The sequence below is a fragment of the Lynx rufus genome, unplaced genomic scaffold (assembly GCF_022079265.1).
Source record: "Lynx rufus isolate CCGP_SWC_20201006 ecotype Redwood Valley unplaced genomic scaffold, mLynRuf1.p SCAF_4, whole genome shotgun sequence".
NCBI classification, from domain to species: domain Eukaryota; kingdom Metazoa; phylum Chordata; class Mammalia; order Carnivora; family Felidae; genus Lynx; species Lynx rufus.
In genome coordinates, this window is record NW_025814856.1 from 111,165,774 (window position 1) to 111,188,781 (window position 23,008).

At 35.2% G+C, this 23,008-nt stretch overlaps 1 protein-coding gene and 1 long non-coding RNA gene across 4 annotated transcripts in view; one reads left to right on the forward strand and one right to left on the reverse strand.

Moving 5' to 3' along the window:
- Positions 1-13,331: 13,331 nt before the first annotated feature.
- The window catches only part of SNX13 (sorting nexin 13), a 133,993-nt gene continuing 124,316 nt past the window's right edge, over positions 13,332-23,008 (reverse strand). For 2 of the 3 annotated variants that reach the window (XM_047096695.1, XM_047096694.1), the window contains 4 exons: positions 21,418-21,563; positions 21,062-21,130; positions 19,320-19,432; positions 13,332-16,875 (listed from right to left, as the gene is read on the reverse strand). In XM_047096695.1, the coding sequence (XP_046952651.1) occupies positions 16,628-16,875; positions 19,320-19,432; positions 21,062-21,130; positions 21,418-21,563 (576 nt within the window). In that variant the 3' untranslated portion in view covers positions 13,332-16,627. Of the gene's footprint in view, positions 16,876-19,319; positions 19,433-21,030; positions 21,131-21,417; positions 21,564-23,008 lie in introns of all 3 variants that reach the window. The other variant, XR_006965231.1, reaches the window with a different exon arrangement.
- Positions 15,287-18,199, forward strand: LOC124524423 (uncharacterized). Its single transcript, XR_006965232.1, has 2 exons — positions 15,287-15,428; positions 16,293-18,199. It is a non-coding gene; the product is annotated as an uncharacterized LOC124524423 (long non-coding RNA).

The following is a 23,008-nucleotide window of genomic DNA, read 5'->3' on the forward strand; positions in this document are numbered from 1 at the left end:
TGCAAATTGGTGCAGCCGCTCTGGAAAGCAGTGTGGAGGTTCCTCAGAAAATTAAAAATAGACCTACCCTATGACCCAGCAATAGCACTGCTAGGAATTTACCCAAGGGATACAGGAGTACTGATGCATAGGGGCACTTGTACCCCAATGTTCATAGCAGCACTCTCAACAATAGCCAAATTATGGAAAGAGCCCAAATGTCCATCAACTGATGAATGGATAAAGAAATTGTGGTTTATATACACAATGGAATACTACGTGGCAATGAGAAAAAATGAAATATGGCCTTTTGTAGCAACGTGGATGGAACTGGAGAGTGTTATGCTAAGTGAAATAAGCCATACAGAGAAAGACAGATACCATATGGTTTCACTCTTATGTGGATCCTGAGAAACTCAACAGGAACCCATGGGGGAGGGGAAGGAAAAAAAAAAAAAAAGATGTTAGAGTGGGAGAGAGCCAAAGCATAAGAGACTGTTAAAAACTGAGAACAAACTGAGGGTTGATGGGGGTTGGGAGGGAGGGGAGGGTGGGTGATGGGTATTGAGGAGGGCACCTTTTGGGATGAGCACTGGGTGTTGTATGGAAACCAATTTGTCAATAAATTTCATATACAAAAAAAAAAGCAATAATTTTCTCATTAAAGCCTGCACTTTGAAATAAAAAAAAAAAAACATTAAAAAAAAAAAAAAGGAATCCCCTAAACTGGATGTTGATTGGATGAATCAATCAAATCCTCTCTCCTGTATTGAACACAAAGAGAAAAAGAGTGGGAATAAATCCCAGAAATGTAGGATACCAATCAATCAAACATATGGGTAAGCGGAGTCCTAGAAAAAGTAAGAGAAAAAGAAATAAAAAATATATGAAGATCTTTGCTAAGAATAATGAAATATGTAAAATCCCAGATCCAAGAAGCTCAGAAAAGCGTTGTAAGTAAGCAAGATGAAAATCACATGCATGTACACAGGCATATGCACACACAAAAATCTAGACATCATAAAATGCTCCAAAGCAAAGAAAAAAAAATCTTGAAGGCAACTAGCAAAAAGAAAAAAAAAGATGCAACCTACGTAAAGAAACAAACAAAAGAATTACATCAGACTTTTCACACAAAAACATTTCTAAAAATGTATTTTTAAAAATCATTAATAGGCTTTATTTTTGTTAGTAGTTTTAGGTTTACACAATTAAGAGATAGTTCATAAAATTCGATATACCCACCCCTCTCCATTTCACTCTCCAACTCCGCACAGTTTTCCCTATTATTAACATCTTGCGCTAGTGTTAAACAATTGTTACAATTGCTTATTATATAATATAATAAATAATGTAGTTTTAATTATTCCATGCTGTACATTATTAATGTATATTAACCATGTAAACTATGGATTACATAACTATAGTCCATACTTTAAATTAAGGTTTACTCTTTGAATTGTGTAGTTTTGTGGGCTTTAACATATGCCTAATGATGTGTATCCACCATATGTTTTATTAAGAAAAGTTTCCTCACCCAGAAAATCCCTTTTGTTTAATTTTTTTATGCTTATGATTTTGTTTTTGAGAGAGAGAGAGAAAGACAGAGTGTGAGAAGGGAAGGAGCAGAGAGGAAGACACAGATCAGAGGCAGGCTTCAGGCTCTGAGCTGTCAGCACAGAGCCCTATACGGGGCTCGAACTCATGAACTATGAGATCATGACCTGAGCCAAAGTACGAGGCTTAAGTGACTGAGCCACCCAGATGCCCCCAGAAAATCCCCTTTGTTTCACCTATTCATCCCTCCCTTTCCACCTCCCAACTCCCTGACAACCACTGATGTTTTTATAGTCATGGTGTAGCATATTTATAGTACTGGAGGGGAAAAAAAAAAAAGCAGAATCAACCCAGAATAGTATGCACATGAAAATATTGTTCAAAAATTAAGGTGAAGTAAAGACTTTAGTAGACAGCAAAAACTGAGATAACTCAATGGCAAGAGATGTGTATCACAAGGAATGTTAAATCACAATTTCTGAGGCAGGAGTATTATCACCAGACGGAAACTTGGATTTGCACAAACAAATGGAAAGCTTTGGAAATGGCACAAGTGAACCGAAGTATAAATGGTATTTTTCCTTGTTTTTAGCCACTTTAAGAAATATTTGGCTAAGGTAAAATAATTAAGAATTTAGCTGTAAGGCTTGTAATATGTGTAAAAATGAAATGTAAAATAAAACAACAATAAAGGAGGGAGAAACTGGAAATATACGATTCTTACAGATTTTAAAACAGCTGTGACAAGTTAAAGTTTATATAAATATATATACACACACACACACATATACATATATATGCATATAGATGCATACATATATATACGCATACATATATGTTATATAAATGTTTATATACGCATACAATGTATATACAATGCATATACAATGTATATACAATGTGTCTACAATGTGTATACAATGTATATATAATATATACAATGTATATGTAGATATAATGTATATACATTGTATATATAGTGTATATACATATATATGCATACATATATATACATATATATATTATATAAATGTTTACTTATTTTTGAGAAAGAGAGAGAGTCGCCCAGGCGCCCCTAAAGACATATATTTTAAACTTTAGAAGAACTAGTGCACATAGGTGCCTCATTCGGTTGAGCTTCTTGATGCTTGATTTCGGCTCAGGTCATGATCTCATAGTTTGTGGGTTCAAGCCCCACATCAGGCTTTGTGCTGACAGCACAGAGCCTGTTTGAGATTCTCTCCCCATCTCTCTTTGCCCCTTCCTCTCTCTCTCTCTCTCTCTCCACATAAATTAAAAACAAAACCATTTTAAACTTTAGAACTATTATTCTTTTTTAAGAAGTAAAGCTAAAAGCCATTAGGAAAGATAAAACAGATTCATAAAAACCAATCCAAAAGAAGACGAAAAAGGGAATAGAGAATAAATGGAAAAAAAAAAGAAAACAACTAGCAAGATGATAAATTTAAATTTAACAACAATTAAAACAATTTAAGTGATTTAAATACCCAAATTAAGTGGCAGAGATCAACCAACCAACCAGCAACAAAAGAGTCAACTACGTCTTGTGAACAAGAAACCTTTAAAACAGAAGTGAACACACTATGGCTCATGGCCTAAGTCTAGCCTGCAGTATGGTTTTTTTTAAGGTCTTCTTATTATCAAAGTAGACATCAGAACAACTAATATCATGAGTGATAAAGAGAAGCATTAGGCAATGATAAATGGGGCAATTCGTCACTATGCATGAAACAAAGCTTCAATGACATGAAGCGAAACCTAATAGAACTAAAAGGAAACAGACTCACAACTGTGACTGGGGACTTCAACCACTCCCATTTTAGTAATTGAAAGACCAAGCAGAAATAAAACACGGTATAGATGCAGGCCTGAGCAGTACAACCAAAGACCTAACCAACAATGATTGAATACTCCACCCAGTAACAACAGAATATACATTCTTTTCAATGGCACATGAAAGATTCACCAAGATAAATCCCAGAAAAGTTAAAAACAATGGCAAGTATATAGTGTTCTTTAACCAAAATGGAATAGACTAGAAATCAATAGCATATATATGGAAAATCCCAAAATGTTTAGAAATTAAATACACTTCTAAGTAACTCATGGAAGAAAGGAGTCAAATAAAATACCTTTTGAATTGAATGAAAATAAATAGAAAACAATCCCAAATGTATGGGGTGAAACTAAAGCACACTTAGAGGGAAATTTATAATAATATTAAATGAATATATTAGGAAATAATCTAAGCTTCTACTTTAAGGAACTACAAATGGAGGAGGAAATAAACTGAAATCAAGAAGGAGAGACATAAAGACAAAAGCCTAAATAAATACAATTGAAAGCAAAAAAGTAGAAGAGAAAATCAAATGAAACCAAATCAAATGAAATCAAAAGTAGCTCTAAGAAAATTAATGAAACTCTAGCCAATCTGATAAGAGAAAAAAGATAGAGAGAGGAAGGAGGGAAGGAGAGGGAGAAGAAGAAAAGACACAAATTACCAACATCAGAGATCAAAGAGAAAATTCCTTCAGCTCATACATACATTAAAAGATAGAGAATATCACAAGAAACATTATGACAACGAATTTGACAACTTAAATCAGTGGTTCTCAGTCAACAGGGGACATGTGTCTGAAGACATTTTGGGTTGTCACAAATGGGGGGCTTGTTCCTGCCATCTAGTACGTAGAGACCTGGGATGCCGCCAAACACTCGATCACTCAAAGGACACCCTCCCACAGCAAAGAATTATCCTATCCAAATGTCACTTTGGTTGAAAAACCTTGACTGAGATGAAATGGACAAATTCCTTAAAAGATGTCAACTACCAAAATTTTCTCAAGAAGAGACAATGTGAATAATTCTCTATCTATATAAGATAGTGAATTCATAGTTCAAAATTTTATACATAAGAAAACTCCAGGACTCTGACCCCACAGGTAATTTCTAACATTTTGGAAGAAATAATACCAATTTTACACACATTCTTACAGAATATAAAAAAATAAAAGGAACACCTCCCAACTCATTTTATGAAATCATTATCCTTGTTACCAAGACCAGACTTTGCAAGAGAATCAGTGACTAATATCCCTCATGATCACAACTGTAAAAAATGTTAGTAATAGCAGTTAAAATGCAACAATTTATAAAAGGGATAATAAATTGTGACCAACTGAGGTTAATCACAGGAATGGAAGGTCTATTCAACATTAGGAAATCATCTATTTAATTCACCAGTCTAAAAACAATAAGCATATCACTAAAAACCATCCATTTGTGATCAAACCTACCAAGCTCACCTCTAAATTTACTGGTGAAAAAACAGGCATGGACATCCTCTCTCATCATTCCTATTCAGCAAAATACTAAAGTTCTGAGCCAGAGAAGTAAAGCAAGAGAGAGAGAGAGAGAGAGAGAGAGAAAGAGAGAAAGGGAGAGAGAGAGGAAGCTTATAGATTAGAAAGAGTTTGAAACTGCCTATATTAACAGAATATGTGATTATCATGTAGAAAATTCCAAAGAATCTTTAGTGAGTTTAGTAAGATCACAGAAAATAAGGTCAACATAAAACATCACATTTCTATATACTAACAATGAACAGCTGGAAGTTAAAATATAATACTATTTCCAATAACATTTTATTTATTTTTTTTTAATTTTTTTTTCAACGTTTTTTATTTATTTTTGGGACAGAGAGAGACAGAGCATGAACGGGGGAGGGGCAGAGAGAGAGGGAGACACAGAGTCGGAAACAGGCTCCAGGCTCCGAGCCATCAGCCCAGAGCCTGACGCGGGGCTCGAACTCACGGACCGCGAGATCGTGACCTGGCTGAAGTCGGATGCTTAACCGACTGCGCCACCCAGGCGCCCCTCCAATAACATTTTAAAAAAACATGAAACAGATTAAATCTAGCAAAATATGTAAAATACTTGGTCCATGAAACTATAAAACACTGAGGAGAGAAATCATACCATATTCATGGATTGGAAGATTCAATATTAAGATGCCAATTCTTACCTCAATGAGTTATTGATTAAATGTAATCCCACTCAAAATCCTAGTAGGGTTTTTTGTCTTTGTTTTGTTTTTCAAACAAGCTCATTCTAAAATTTGTAAGGAGAAGTAAAGGAGCCTAAATAGCTACAACTATTTTGAAGAAAACAAAACCAAGTCAGAGGGTTCATGTAATTTAATTTTGAGATTTACTCTAAAACTATAACGTATGATGTTGGCCAAAGAATATATGGATCCATGGAATAGAAATCTAGAAATAGAATCACATATTTATGGCCAACTGACATCCAACAAAAGTGCCAAGATAATTCAATGGGGAACAGGATAGTTTCTGCAGTGGTGGTGCAGTAATAATTGTCTATCAATATGCAGAAAAAGAGGAACCTCAACTCATACCTCACATCATACACTAACTTAATTTGAGATGGAATGCAGACTGAAATATATGTAAAACCTAAAACTATGAAACTTCTGAAAGAGATTACCTTTGTGGTATTAAGGAAAGTTTTCTTAGATAAGACAGAAGAATAAAAAAGGAAAAACTGATAAATGACACTTTATTAAAATGTATTAAAATCTACTCTTCAAAAGAGACTGTTAAGGAAATTAAAAGATAAGCCACAAACAAGGAGAAAATCCTTTGAAAAATACACATCTGTTAAAAAGATTTGAGTATACACTTCACAAAGGAAGAGATAGGATGGCAAATAAGTATATGAAAAGGTACATAAAATATTAGTCAGCAGGGAAATGCATATTAAAGCCACACTAAGAGACAATGAGACACAACCAGTAAAATGCCTAAACTTAAAAAAAAAAAAAAAAAAGGAAAGCCACAGGCACCTGGCTGTCTCAGTCAGTAGAGCACATGACTCTTGATCTCAGTGTCATGAGTTTGACCCCATGTTTGGGTAGAGGGATTACTTAAAAGTAAAATCATAAAAAAAAAAAAAAAGCTTTATAATACCCAGTGCTGACAAGGATGCAGAGAAACTGAAACTGTAACAAATCACTAGTGGGAACACAAAATGCTACATACAACCACTTTAAAAAAACAGTTTGGCAATTTTGGAAAAAAAAAAAATATATATATATATATTTATCAAAGAACCTAGCAATGCCTCTCCTGGGTACTTACCCAAGAGAATGAAAGCATATGCACAAACACCTGTATGTGAAGGCTTATTCTGCCCCCAGTTGATATACTGCAATACAATTCTAACGCTAATCATTCAGAGTTATCATCATATTCTACAGGTTTAAAGGCACAGTCTCCAACAAGATTGCCCTTAATCCTAATGCCAACCACATTTGGGAGTGCCCAGGCCACTTGTACTTTTGATAAACTGGTTATGAATCCAGGAGTTCCAACAACCTCTTGTTTCAGTAATTCACTAGAACTATTCACAGAATTCAGAAAAGCACTATAATTATGATGACACTTTTACTATCAAGGATATAAATCAGGACAGTCAAATAAAGAGGCACATAGGATGAGTTCTGTGAGGTTCCACAATGCTGATCTTTCTTGCCCCCTTCCCGTAGAATAAAGGTGGGTCAAACTACTAGCACAATAGTATGTTTGTTGTTCAACCAGGAAGTTCTAGTGAGCTTTGAAGTCCACAGTTTGTATTGGAGTTTCATGACAGAGTCATGGATGACTGAATCACTGGCCATGTAATGAAACTCAATATCAAGTCCCCCCTCTCCTCACCAAAGGTCAGCTGGCTCTAAGTCCCAAACCTCCTCATCATGTGATTGATCTTTCTGGAGATCAGCTCCCTTCCTAAGTCAACTCATCGCCTTAGCATGACTCAGGTGCTCTAAGGGGCTCATGAATAACAAAAACACTCCTATTACAAGGGAAATTCCATGAATTTAGAGTCTTCCAGAGTCAGCAACAAAGGATAGATAGAGGTCAAATTCTTTATTATACAACCATGCTTATAGTAGCTTTATTTATAATTACCGAGGTCTTGAAATAACCCAGTGTCCTTCAACTGATGAGTAGATAAAACAATTGTTGTTGTCCATATATATATTATGGAACATTAACAACAATAAAAAGCATGAGTTATTGATACATGTAACAACATACATGAATTTCAAAAACAATATGAAAAAAATTTTACATAGTCATTTTAAACATAGTAACTCTCTGTGTAACACTGTTTTATGATCTGAAGCCATCAGAAGATTAAAGTCTTTTTATAAAGCCATAATAATTTTATTCAGCTCAGTGATTTACATCCTCAGTACTATTGATGTTTTGGACCAGAAAGTTCTTTGTCATGGGCTATGATAGGATGTTTAGCTACATTCCTGGCCTCTACTTATTAAGAGGCTACTAGCAACTTCTCTGGTCCCGAGAATCAAAAATGTCCAGATATTCCCTTATGTTGCATGAAAAGGTAAATTCACTCCCATTTGAAAACTACTAAATTAGTCAAACACAACTTCTACGTTTTCATAACCTAAAAGTTTTGTGGAGACAAAGATAACTTACTTGATCCATTAAATCAGCATAGGAAATTCAAGGCACTCAAATTGGGCTTTACATAGGAAAACATATCCAAATTTTTTAATAATTAGAAACTTCAGCGTAATATTACTTTTAACACTAAAGTGAAGACATGTAGATGTTTTAAACCAAAATTATTAAAACCAACATTTAAACCATAATTATTAAAATTATTTGTCTAATTATTCACTTCATTTAGGTATATTTTCTGACTTTTTCTACATTTATATACCTAATTATTAAAACAAGTTCTTAGCATTGTTCTTTTATTTGATAACTGATGCATGCTTTTGTTTCTTATCTTGTATTAAGGCCATTAACTTAAAGAATGACAAGCTTTTTGTACCCACCTTCTTCAGCAAGAATTCGAGTTTCCTTAAAGAACTAGCAAACTTATCCACTGGACTATTTGTTGACATTTTCTCCCTGAAACTTATTTGGTTCCTTTATTTTTAATTTATATTAAGTCCTAGGCAACTTATGCAATCAAAGTAGGAGCTTCATTAAATTTAATACTTTATAATTGAGTATCTTTCATATAGTCATCTGGTTCATTAAAGGTTTTTTTGGTTTTTTTGTTTTTTTTTCAACGTTTATTTATTTTTGGGACAGAGAGAGACAGAGCATGAACCGGGGAGGGGCAGAGAGAGAGGGAGACACAGAATCGGAAACAGGCTCCAGGCTCTGAGCCATCAGCCCAGAGCCCGACGCGGGGCTCTAACTCACGGACCGCGAGATCCTGACCTGGCTGAAGTCGGACGCTTAACCGACTGCGCCACCCAGGCGCCCCAGGTTTTTTTTGTTTTTAAAGAAATGATCAAGAGGGGCGCCTGGGTGACTCAGTCGGTTAAACGTCCAACTTCAACTCAGTTCATGATCTCACAGTTTGTGGGTTCGAGCCCCACGTTGGGCTCTGTGCTGATAGCTCAGAGCCTGGATCCTGCTTCGGATTCTGTGTCTCCCTCTCTCTCTCTGCCCCTACCCCACTTGTGCTCTGTCTCTATCAAAAATAAATACAATATAAAAAAAAATAATAAACATTTAAATTTTTTTTAATGAGCAAGAAAAATCAGGCTACTCAGCATTCTTCAGGTTGCATATAAAGTCATGAAGCTCCTGACAAGCCAAAAGTAATCTTTCTTTCAATCTGCAGTCCCATTCTGTCATGCATACATACTCATTGAAATAACTGTTATAAAAACCAAGGAAAATTCCTAAGTCTCAACTCTACCCTAAAGCCAGTGAAACTAATTTCCATTTTTTAAAAATCTTCGTATGTGTTCTCTCCTATTTGATGGTTAATCTGTATTTTTACATTAGATATTCCCAATAGTGCGATCAATTTTTATGCCCAATTAATTTCCAGAAGTTGAGGCAATGAAGTGGGTAAATGCCAGCGACAAATACAGTGTCACAAACAATTTGTAAAAGGCCAACTTTCTTTTATATTAAGAGAAAAGGCATTTTTCTTCTCCATCTACACACACACACACACACACACACACACAACCAGCAGCCTCACTTTTACCACTGCATCCTGAATCAAAAATAAAGAGCAAAACTCACCAATTCACTACAGCAGCTTTGGAAGGAGGGAGTTGAGAGGCAAGAAGGACTGCGGGAAGGTGCTCCCTTTCCCACAGGCACGAAAACATTTTCTTGTCTTTTTTTTTTTTTCTTTTTTAAGCTTGTAGTACTGTATGAGTAAGACAAACAAGATGGAGTGGTCTACTTCTGCCAGTAGAAACACCTGTGGGCTGCAACAAGCTCGTCCTAATCTCACAGGTGTGACCAGCTCCCAGCCCTACTAAAATGTCAGTATGATACTAAGAATCCTCAAAACCGGCAAACAAAAAAGACAACTGGCTGCTTGATAGACAATCAGAAGATGAGACGGCAAAAACCAGCTTCTCAACATTGCTTCAACCAATGGAGAAATAAAGCAGCTGTGCACTTAATCAAAACCAGAACTGGACTTGACCAAGACCCAGAAAAAGAAGCAGAGGGAAAGAAAAAGAAAACAGCAGGGATAAAAGCTGTAATTGTTTAATGAGGTTCATCCCTAAAGGTGAAGTCAGTGCATTAGGTGAGTCACCTGGGCATCTCAGTGGGCTTTGCACCTGTCAAAGGAAAACTCAAGAAACAAGAGCATTAGGGAAAGGTGTTTACAAAGACTGCAAGGGAATTTTCAGGCCCTAGAAGGGCTGGCTCACAAAATAAAAAGGTCAGTAGGTATCTAAAAGAAAAATATCCCACAACATCAGTGTTCCTTAGTTAATAGCCTGATCATGGCAATTTTCTCATATAACCATTCATTTCACATCCTCAAGAAAAACGCTGTTTTCTCAGGTTGCAAAATCCCTTTATTTTCTTCCCCCACCCCTCAACTATTGGATGCTTCCTTAAGTAAAGTAAAATACTTAGTTTTGATGCCAGTCCCTGGCCTTCCCCTCCTCTTAACGCAGACTTAGGCATCCCCTTTACAGTCTCCATACAAGGGAAGCCACACATTTGTTGGCTGTTTGCTTATGGAGAAAAGACTGTCTCTCTGACAGCATATCAGTGGCTCTCAACTGGGAGCAGTTTCGCCCCAGACATCACTTGGCAGTGTCTGGAGTCATTCTTGGTTATCATAACTGGGGGTGAGGGGTAGTGCTACTGGAATTATCAAGTGCGTAGGGCCCAGGGAGGCTGATAAAGATCCCATCGTGCACAGGACAGCTCCATCAAATATGCAGCCTGAAATATCAGCAGCACTACTGAGAAACCGTGGCACACACTACAATCAGACCACCACCCAGACCACCACCGTGGAGATTTCATCCTCACACTTAACGGCTGTGAAATTTGGGGTAAATGACTCCCATCTATAAACTGGAGAACAGTATTACACCTCAAAAAGTCATTTTGATTATGAAATACTAAGTAACTGGGTGCTATGGGAGTCTTTATTGGAAATACACAAATCTGTTCCTCAAGCTTCTTGGGAGTATATATCCATATTATATCATTTGATCTTTTTTCCCTTTTATCTACATCTGAATTCTCTCTACTGTTTCCACCTCTAGGTATAGAGGCTTCTACAGGAGGATAAATCTTACTTTCAGTGCAAATCTTTTTTTTTTTTTTTTACTCTTAGCCATTTCTTTGCATCAAGATATATAGGTATGCAAAAAAAAAAAAAAAAAGTTAACATAGCAGGTAGGACTGCTGTCCTTTGAAAACCCTGCTTGCAAGATTGGCCCTTGTTCTCAGGTATCTGAGAAGTTAGATTTTGGAAGCATTCCTACCATTCCCTAAACTGATAAAAGTGGCTCATTATGCCTCAACTATTTGTACGAAATATATGGCTCGTACAGAACACGTGCTTTCCTGCAGGGAGTCCAGAATTTTGGTACATACCATGCAGAGGGTGCCTACAGGACCTCTCCCCAATAAAAATCAATCTTGAATGAGCAATGGTTCACGTGTTGTCACAATTCATTGCTGCAGGGGAATTAAGTGTATTCTGCAAGACTTCATTTGTAAGGGAACTTTCGAAGCTCATGAGGTTTCCCTCAGACTTTGTGCCAGGCATCCTTTTCCTTTGATCTTGTTCTACATAGCCTTTTGCTGTAATAAATCTTAGCTGTGAGTAGGACCATATGCTTGGAGTCCTGTCAGCTCTTCCAGTGAATTGCCAGGGGGTGGCCTTTGGGACTTCCAGTTCAAAGTCCTACTTTTATTCCACCTGATACGTGAAAGGTCATGTTTACCCACTTACGTTAAAATACCGTATTTCATGCATTTCTCATACACTGTGAATTGGTAAATGAGTTAATTTTTTTTAATGTTTTTATTTATGAGAGACAGAGCACAAGTGGGGGAGGGCCAGAGAGAGAGAGGGAGACACAGAATCCAGAGCAGGCTCCAGGCTCTGGGCTGTCAGCATGGAGCCCAATGTAGGGCTCAAAACCACGAACCACGAGATCATGATCTCAGCTGAAGTCGGACACTTAACCAACTGAGCCAACCAGGTGCCCCGTGTTATTTTTTTTTTTTTTCTTGTGAAGTTCTGGGTTCTCAGCTGCTTCAAGTTTGCCCAGGCCAAGTATCTGCCAGTATATATGGGCCAATGTCTGGTACACATTTTAAAAACTGAAATGTATCACATTCCTCTTTCCTCTCTGCACTTGCTAGTAATACCCTTTTGACCACACTAGCAAGATCCTTGGCAAGTATCTTTCCCACTCCTCACGGGACATACTATATTATCCCTTACTGAGTTCATTATTCTGGTACCCAGGGTCGAATTAAACTCTAAAGCTTCTATTTAACAACCTGTTAATTTTTCATATTCTCCTTTATCTTCCAAAGATTCAACTTTCCATTGGAATGATAGGCTACAAATAAAACTTTGTGGCCCAAGTCCACTGGTTTTTCTGTCTAGAGTTTATATTCCCTAATTAAAGATGCTTCACCTTTTTTTCCTCCCCATCTACGATTTCTCAAATCATGTTCCTTGGGAACATTATCCTCAAGCTATTAATTAAGGTGCATATGACAAAAAATTCTGTGGTTAAGTTTGGGAAGTTAGGTAAACAAAATTAAACAGACTCATTTATTACAGAAATTTTCAGAAACTTTGATATTATCACTTGGATTGTAAAGGAACATAGGGTTTTGAATAGTATGTAGACTTGCATAAGTTACATATAAGTATATTACTGCTCAGAAACATCGTAAAGGGGACCAATATTTTACAGTGTGCACTTTAACAAATACTATACCTGTCCCTAGTAGGGTAAAAGTACTCACAGTTGATGTCTGAGAAGTCTATACAGATATAAGAAGACTGAGAATATTATGACCACCCAGACATAGCCATGTTGAGTACTGAGTCTATTGCCTTTAGAACTGAAACATCTAAAATATTAGGAAGACTATGAATTAAAAATGAGATCAAATAAAAACTGTTAATGGATTACTTATTATAGATCTTTCTCAATGAGGAAATGACTTTCTAATTTTGTATGAAGTTTCCTTAACATTATGGTAGTAAATTACTTGCCCCATAAAATGGAAATATTAAATTCAATTAGTTGTTGGTAATCACTCAACAGCTCTTCTATCAATCTGGAACTTGAACTGCTTGGTTGATAAAATGAAAAGAAAGGAAAATATACACAGATACTAAAAGACCACTGAGCAAGCATTTTTTTTTTTAAGTAATAAAAATACAACACTACTAAATAAATTCAACAAAAAGGTTTGTTAATACTTTATTAGTATTTTCTAATGGACAGAACATAACGCAAACCAAATAAAAACTTTAATCTTCTTTTTAGTTCAATAAAAATAACTGACATTCTGATTGTTTCTTCTTTGTTAAAGAAGGAAAGTATTGATAGGTTAGGCACACAGTTGACATTTACTGTACAATGATATGCACAAGTTATCTTTTAACAACTATAATACTAAGATGTGCTCTTTATATTTTTCCCTTGTAGTACAGGAGCCATGCTCCTATAAGCAAAATTTACTAATAACAAAATAATTTTACAAGGAGTGACAAAAAAGACTTTTAAAACAAGTCCTTAAATAAAAGGATGCAGCAACAACGGAATGTAAGTTGTTGGGTTAAGAAACAGTTTAAACTAGATCTCAAAACATTAAAAATTCATTTATTTTACAATTACTCAAATACACATGCATTAAATGAAAATATTGCACAAAATTAAAATTTTAAATTGTGAAATTTATATTGTTCTTAATTTTTAAAAAATTGATACACTTTCTGGTAGCACTTAACTGATTTTCCCCCAAACACCAGCAGCACAAACTTAAAATGAGCGAACTGAAATATACAAGAAAGTTTTTAACTTTTTTTAAAAAAAAAAAATTAAGGCTAACCAAGTGCATCCATTGGTCAATGGCACAATTTTTCAGCAACTATTCAGAACACCCTAATCGTAGGAAATGCCCAGCTAAGCACTATATTTAAATCATACAATCAATTTTTAGGTGAATAAACTAGAAGTTAGTAGTGACGGTTTCTAAATAGTTTATATGTTACCTGAAAAATCAGAAAACCCAAACAAAATATGATTCATTTTGAAGGTTCTTGCCTAAAGGCACCACTGACTTAAAAACACATTCAAAAATCAAATATTCGAAGACTTAAAGCCTCTTCAGGTATATATTTATATATGCAATAAATGCATTAAATGTAATAATTTTATTAAATGTAGTACACTGTACTTGACATGGATTAAATATTTTACATACAGCTTGACCAAGTCATTAAAACGTATCTCTAATTTTAGCATGACCACAGCTCTCTCTGATGTAAAAACACAGATGTGCGTGGAGAAGACGCACAGCCATTTACATAGACTCTACCATTTGACATTTCTGCTTCTGAAATATAAACTCTTTCAACAAAAATTGTTTTAAAAACCCACTTACTCATATAGTTTTTGGTATGACTGCAGTTACCTTGCAGGGCTCTGTTATGAAAAGTTGCCATTTTGCACGACCTTTCTTTCCCTGGTTGATGGCCAACATTCCTCACATTATCTGGAAATGCTTTTCACAGGTACACACTAGGCTCTTACATGAATTCTTGTTTACTCTTAGACTTATTTATGTCAAAAATATACTTGAAATGGGCAAGGGTATATTTGAAAATCATTGCACTTGTGGCCATGCCGATGCTTCCCACAGACGTGTTTCACAAATCCTCACTTTGAAAGCCTGGGGCATCGGGAGGGACCTCAGCAGGGAGACACAATGAGAAGAAAAAATACTATTTCTTCCATCAGAGTCAATAAGGATCTTTTCTTATTTCCAAGTTGCAATGAAAGGGATTTCATTTACGTACTTCTTTAGACATGCAACACATACTGAATATATGCATACTGTAAGTATGCACAACAGCATCATTAATAAATATGATTATTATAAAGCTTTAAAGGAAGGCTTTATTCTGTTATTAGGCTTCACTCTGTAAGTAGGACCTCAGTGAAAACAAGACAGTAACATCTTGTTCCAATCTTAAAGCTCCCAAATAACTGGGATACTGATACTCTGTCCCTTTATCTTGAGCACCCAGACGTTCTTTTAATACCAGGATCTTGGCTCAGTGGTCTGATGAGTAGCTTCACTATTTTAAGGTTGTAGTGTTAAGTATTTTTAAAACAAAAAATGCTGACATACCCAAACCCTTAGTCAGTGTAAGTATTTAAAACTATGCAGAAATCCTGCATACAAGGGATATGAAGACTTCCAAGATGGACAAATGGAGAACGAGAAACTATAAGAAATGCAGAGGCTCCAAAACTGGAAAAGGTAATTTGTTGTTGTTGGTATAAAATTATTTTAGGGATTTAAATGTATACACCCAGGGGTTTTGCCAACTTGCTTTATTTAGTAGAATTTTACATTATGCAAAATATAAATAAAAGCATATTTTAAAAAATATTATAGTTCTGTTTTCATTATTTATTTTCATATATACACAGTAATAGAATTAAGAATTTGTATGTTTACATATGACTACTAAGCTCATTTAATCCTTTGATTTGCTACTTTTGCAATCGCCTAAGGTATGTCTAGATCACACAATTTAAAATTATCATATTGTAACTTTCAAGAGTGTGTTTTTTTTAATTTCCATATTTTTTAAAACAACAATGTATTTGGCAGTTCTTTCAAGAGATTATACTCCCTATTGTATAATCCGTAATCTCTTAAAGATAAAGAAACCTGTAATAATTTTGAAACTTAAGTGAGAACGCCACTATACGCTTCTTTTTGCACACAGAATACCAGAAGAAAATTTATGATTGAGTACCATAAGAGCAAAATAGAGCCCCAAAGCACATAAGAATCAATTAAAATTTGTTTTATACCAATGAATAACAAATCCAATCAAATTCTGGTTTTGATTGGTTTTATTTTATGTCACAAAACTGTGATTAGGATATAAGGTTACTTCATACTTTAAGGGCATCCTGTCACTTTCCCCAGACCTGAAGCAGATGTTGCAAAGATCATTCGCCTGGCTAATCCACATTATATCAAAATTCTGATAAAGACCTATAAAATTATTATGCAAAAAACAAATCCCTCCAAGTCATACACTGCTCAGTTTCCCAGTGTTAAACAAATTAGCCAGTTTATCTGTGAACCATTGTTTTGTGCTTTCCTTAGCTTTCGTATATACATTCTGGCACTTTGTCATTGCTGGAGAATGCTGATTAGGCTGAAATGGAAGAGACCAACGTCATTCTTGCTTGAGAAGGGGGCAGTATCCTCTCAATGCTGCAAAAATATGCACCAAATCATTTAAGACACAGAAATCTCTCTTGGTAGTGGCTGGATTACAGACGAGGATGAGAAGAACCACAGTCCTATGGATGTATTAATAACTATTTTGAGACACTGAAAGACTGGTGCGACACAACAGTATATGAGTTAAGCCCCAGAAGATCTGTCCATATTATTAGTCTTGGACAAAATGAACACCAGCTTCATAGATTGGAGTGTCACCTTTTCTGTAAAGAAGGCGCTTGAGTAGTCTGAAGTTTCTGTTTATATTTCTGTATCTGCTTTGACCGTGAATGCAGTTTGTTGAAAAGTTCACGAAATTTATACTGTGGAAATAAGGTTTCCAAAAAGCCTTCCAGGAAGACATAAACCATTCTCCTATTTAACTGGTTGTGCTGAAACATTTCAAAAACACGAAGAATACCTTTCCGTGTTGTCTCAGCCCCAATAATGTGCTTCAGTTCATCTAAATGAAGATGGGGGGAAATAAACATAATTCATTACTCATATAAAGGAAACGCAAGGCCTAAACTATGCTCTAAGTTAAATAAAGTATATTAAATACACAGTTGAGTAATACAGGAGGTATTCAGTTAATGTGTTTTGGCTACATATTGTAACTGAGACTTAAAATTTAAACATCTGCAGGCATCCACCTACTTACTAGACACTGGGGATGATAGAGCAAAGGAAAAATCAGGATCTGGACTCAGAAACCCCACATTAGAGTTAGAATCCCTTAATACCTATATGGTACTTACCCATCCTGAGTTTGTTTCCTTATCTGTAAAATGGGGATTTACAATAAGCAAACTCTTATAACTGTAAGAATTTAGAGAAGTTTAATGAAATAATGTGAAAAATAATCCACAAAGTCTTAAACACTGTACAAATAGTCTTAATGTATCTAATGCACAGTGAGAAATACTATAAGGAAATGATGTACGAAAGCTGATTAATGAAAAGCTTGCAATGGTCAAAGTGCCATGAAAATACCCTAAGTATAAAGATGTTTACAGAGGGGAGAATTTCACATGGTACACAACAAGGAAAGGCTCTCTTTGTGGAAGTGACGAGTGAGGTAGACTTTGCTACCTGAGCGGGATGTTGACAGGCACAAACAGATGACGGTTTACCTTTGGTGGAGAGAGCAATGAGCAAATGAGCCCTAAGTGGAAAAAACAAGGCAGGTTCAAAAAATGGGAGTGCTACAATTCAGCTAAATTTTAAGATTCTTTGAAAAAAAAAAAAAAGTGGAGAGAAGAATGGAAAAAAGTGCTGTGGCTACCGGAGTGAGCCAAGTTTGGAGTTTACTCCTAGGCAATGTGAAGTTATTACAGATAACTGAGTAAGGGAATATGTATGATTATCCTTAATGATTTATAATCAGGACCCTAATAGCAGTAAATGCTATGTAATTGTTTTTAAAAGAAACATACAACTTCCAAAAGGTATGTCTCTAAGTAGGAGTAATATACAATTTACAGCAAATGGCTTATGAATGTACTAAAAACAGGTGAGGGATTATGTATATATAAAAACATACACCTTTGTATTTTTCCTCACTTCCGTTGAGTCCTCACACAAGTGTCCTCTCCTCTCACAACAACAACTCACCAGCACTACCGGTCTCAGTGTTCACCAAGAGCTCACATCCTAGCTTTTCTTTATTGCTCTGCCTTCTGCCTGTGTCTCCCTAACAGAATGAAAGCTCCAAGAAGGCAGAGATTCATGCAAAGAAAGTGTGGCACATGATACGCTCTTAATAAATATTTACTGAACAAATGCAATAAAGTTTCTTTCAGCTATACAATTCAGTCTACAGCACAACTGGTTTACTAATAAATAGTACATTAAATAATATTTCATCCTAAGCTATTGTTTATTTCTATTTTCCTAAGATGTTATTTCTATGATTTGTTTTTTTTTCTCCAAATGCAATAGTATAATCTATAAGGCAGAATTAATAACCATTTGGCAGACCTCCAACTTAACTGATGGAAGAGAGATTTTTAAATCTATGATGAAAATATAGTTTTAAAGAAAAACAAAGAGAAAAAAAAACGTTAAATGATGTTGAAGAACTTCACAAATACTCCTTCTCCATTCTCTATATTCATAATTAAAATGTGGAGAAGAAATATCTAAGTATTTTCAAAGATATTCGTAACTAAAGAAGGAAGCAAACATCCATCCAGTCACACAAAACTGCTTTTCATATGACATAGGCTCTCTTGTTGAGAGAAGTCAAAATGGGGACAAAGTGAGTCTAAGTTAGTGAGATAGCAGTGTTCTAAAGTAATGCAAATTAGAACAGAATGCCACTATGTATACTTTCTTTGGAATCATGTTTTAATAGAGATTAATGGACCAAACAGTTGTTACTATGTAAAAGGAATCTCTGAAAGAATTTGTTTTTTCTCTGAAGTAGGACAAATATTCTTCCTGGAAACCTCACATTTCATGTTCTTTTATTAGCCCTTTCATCTGTTACACAGGATATTTATCATCAACTTTATTCTCAAAATGGTTCAAGGTAGCAAATGAAGTGGTTAAAAGCACCACTATTTTTCATGACTGAAAGCAGTGGCTTTTCCAGTTGCTGAGCACAGAGCAGAAGCTGAACAGTCACTTATTATACTAGCTCTGAACCTGGGGTAGCTTCTTTAACCTCTTTGAGCTGCTGTTTCCACCCATAGAAAGCTGTGATGTTAACAGTGCCTAGCTTCTTAATACTGTTATGAGAATTAGTAAAGAATATATGAGAAATGCGTAGCACAATAGCTGATATACGGCAAGTCATTAACTGGTAGTTACTATAATCAAAAGGCAGCTAAACCAGCATGCTCAATGCCAAAAATTCAGAAGAACTACAAATTAATAAGATTTTTATCAAACATCTTCACTCACCTGGCATAATTGAAAGTAATTTAGTTTTTCCTGCAACTCTTGTTCTCATTCGAATAGCTTTATCTCTGCATGGAACAGTCTCTGCTAAAATGCCATTTGGCCAAAAGGCATCTCTATTTAAGAAAATCAAATAAATCTTGTAAAAACTTTCATTTTCAAATGATACAAGTTAGCACAATTATTCCAATTTTCTACAGAAGACACAAATGTTAACAAAAAGTGGAAACATTATGAAATTTTATAGATGTATGATATTCAACAAATAGTAACTAAGAGCAGGGTTCAATTTTAAGTGTAAAGGGATATACATTGGAAAAGTAACAGGTGAATTCTACCCTAGAATAACTTACAAACATTAACAAGTGATAAAGATAGCAAAATGGAATATATAGGTGACTGCATTTAAACTCAAAGTAGGCCTTATCCAAATACAACCTCATAATATCTTGAATTTGGATACCTTATAGTTAATCTCCCTTGGTGCCCCTATAACTTAGCCAATTTGAACCAATCCTGCACACACACTTACAGCTAGCCTTTTTACAACATTCCTTTCACATTCATACCCTATTCTTCCTCACTTGGTGTGTCTGATTTCTATTCTCCAATTCACAGGCCAAAGATAGGAACTGAGCACAATACCTAAGGTTCCACCTGGGAATTTGGGCTGAGGGAGACAGACTTCCCAGAGCAGTTTTTCTTAACTTTGACTGAACATTAGAAACACATGGGAGCTTTAAAATCTTAATGTTTAGGCCTTCTACTGGATTAATTAGTAAGTTAGGCTCCTAAGATGGGACCCAAACATCACTATTTTTTAAAGCTCTCCAAGTGATTCCAACATGCAGCCAAGGCTGGGAATCAGTGCTCCAGAGTAAACATCACTACCCTACCCTGAAATGGAATGTACATGTGCCATAGCAGGTGGTCAGACTTTTGGAAACAGTGTGGGGTAGGGAGGAGAAACTCAGCTTCAGATTAAAGAAATTTGCTGTTCCCTACTTTACAGCATGTGAGCCTTTGGACAAGCCGCTGAACTTCTCTAATCCTCAGTTTCCACATAATAAAAAATGGAGACAAAAATTCGTATCTCATAAAATAGGATAAAATCAGAAAGTGTACATAAAGCAGTAGGTGCCAAGCAAATAATTAAGGTTCAATATTGACAGTTCCTTTCTTGCTTCTGTTACTTCAAAGTACATGATGCCATGAATATGCCTTATCTTTCACTTTTAGAAAAGAGGTTCATTTCTGGACTATACCATGCTTTCCTTAAAGGGACTGTATTTTATCTCAGTCCTGATGACTGGCAAATTACTAGGCACAGAGGAGAGGCGCAGGGTATTTGTGTAGGATGAACATATGAACTGGAGTACCACTGCTCTTGATTTATATTCTTTTCGGAGGTTCAAATAGTTAATAATAAGTCCAGAGTCAGAGATGTACATATTTTTTTTAAGTTTCATTTAAAATCAAGGATTTCAATTATTTTCAAGTCACATTACTATGATAAAATGTAACCAGTATCTTAAAGATTATTCTTTAACACTTTTTTCAATTCTGGTTTTAAAGAAACACAGATCAAAGGGTCCATGGAACAAATGTTTATTATAATTCTTACAAGTCTTTCTGTTCATCAAAAAGGAAGAAAACAAAGAAAAGAAAAGCAGTGTAAGTTAATTAGTGATAACAATGCTAAACACTGTACTACCTGAAAGAAGTGACTGTGTCTTAAGATATACCTGAAACGTTTCACTAAGTCCGCTACTTGCTCAGGTGAGGTCATCCAATCAACATGGTCAACTATTTTTCTGAAAGTAAGGAAATTTAAATGAGTAGGGTGAAAATTTTAGAAAATATATAAAATAAGGAAACACTACTCTCATGGAGTAAGCAACTTAGTTTGTATGTAAATTATCTGTAAAAACACCAGGCTGTTTTAATGATCATAAAAGGCCCAGAGATGAAAATTCTCCTACAAAAGTTGAGCAATCTACTTCCAGAAGTACAAGTTTAAAAGCTAAGTAAGAACAGTTCTAAGGGAAGAAAAAAAGAAAAAAGAAAAAAGAAAAAAGAAAAAAACAAAAAACCCTGGTACCTGTTAATAGTATCACCATAAGTGGCTCTAATAAGCTGCTGAAGTAGGTTTTTGATATTCCTTCGCAACCACTGATTCCTCTCTTTTAAGTCAAATACTTCATCCATAAGAAGCAGCATTACTCTAAGTGGAATATTGTCATCCACCTGACAAAATATGGGAAGAAATAAAAAAATGTTTGAGTTACCTATCTATTATGAATGGCTACTTCTGCTGCTTTTACAAAATTATTGCCACTATTTCAGACATCAGAGAACAAGTTGTATTATAGTCTTCATAACCTAAGATTTCAGTCTAATTTTTAAAATATATGTCTTTAATAGCCAAATTATGGAAAGAGCCTAAATGTCCATCAACTGATGAATGGATAAAAAAAATTGTGGTTTATATACACAATGGAGTACTACGTGGCAATGAGAAAGAATGAAATATGGCCCTTTGTAGCAACATGGATGGAACTGGGGAGTGTTATGTTAAGTGAAATAAGCCATACAGAGAAAGACAGATACCATATGGTTTCACTCTTATGTGGATCCTGAGAAACTTAACAGAAACCCATGAGGGGAGGCGAAGGAAAAAAAAAAGGGGGGGGGGTTAGAGTGGAAGAGAGCCAAAGCATAAGAGACTCTTAAAAACTGAGAACAAACTGAGGGTTGATGGGGGGTGGGAGGGAGGGGAGGGTGGGTGATGGGTATCGAGGAGGGCACCTTTTGGGATGAGCACTGGGTGTTGTATGGAAACCAATTTGACAATAAACTTCATACATTGAAAAAAATAAAATAAAATAAATGTTTTTAACAGTCATTTTGACACAATATAAAATTTCACAACCCTACAATTCCAAGGTGGTAGAGAAAAAAACTTCTTAAAGTGAATCTATGAAGTCCTGGGAAGAGAAAATTTGGCTCTTTTACTTTTAGTAGAGTCTGTACTAGTCTGATAAGGTAAATGCTATTCCCTTTGCCTATTTTCTGGAGCATCTTTTACAAGAGAACAAAATATTCTCAACATTTCTCCTTGTTTAATAGAACAAAACACAATCTACACAAAATAACATGTTTTCCTTTGTTAGTGAGTTGTCTGTATTTAGGTATTTTAAGAAGCTGAAATAAAATCCAGTACATAGCTAAGTTAATACTACAAAAAGCATATTTCACTACATTTCTAAAATTTTAACTTTTAACAAGTAAAAATCTGTACACTTTTGTTATGGGAATATGCAATTAATGGTATAAAAATAAAGGTAAAAGTAAAGACAACTAGAAAAAAGTTAAAAAAAGTTTAAAAAAGGGAAAAAGTAAATGCAACTAGAATGTTTTGATTCCAAAAATACATACAAAGCAAAGATTTAGAACTATAATAAAACTGCATATAAATGCCAGTAATTTTATAATACTTTCATCACCAACATACTCTAATTATTTCCTCATCCATGTTGTAACTTAAATCTTTAGGAAATTCCATGAGTTATATATTTTTCGCTGTCATGCTGTCAACATTTTCTTAGTGCACCTTTCCTTTACATGTTGAAAACTCATAGCTAAACCAAACAAGGGGTGGCTGAGGTTGGTGAGGGGCATGGCTGGTGGGG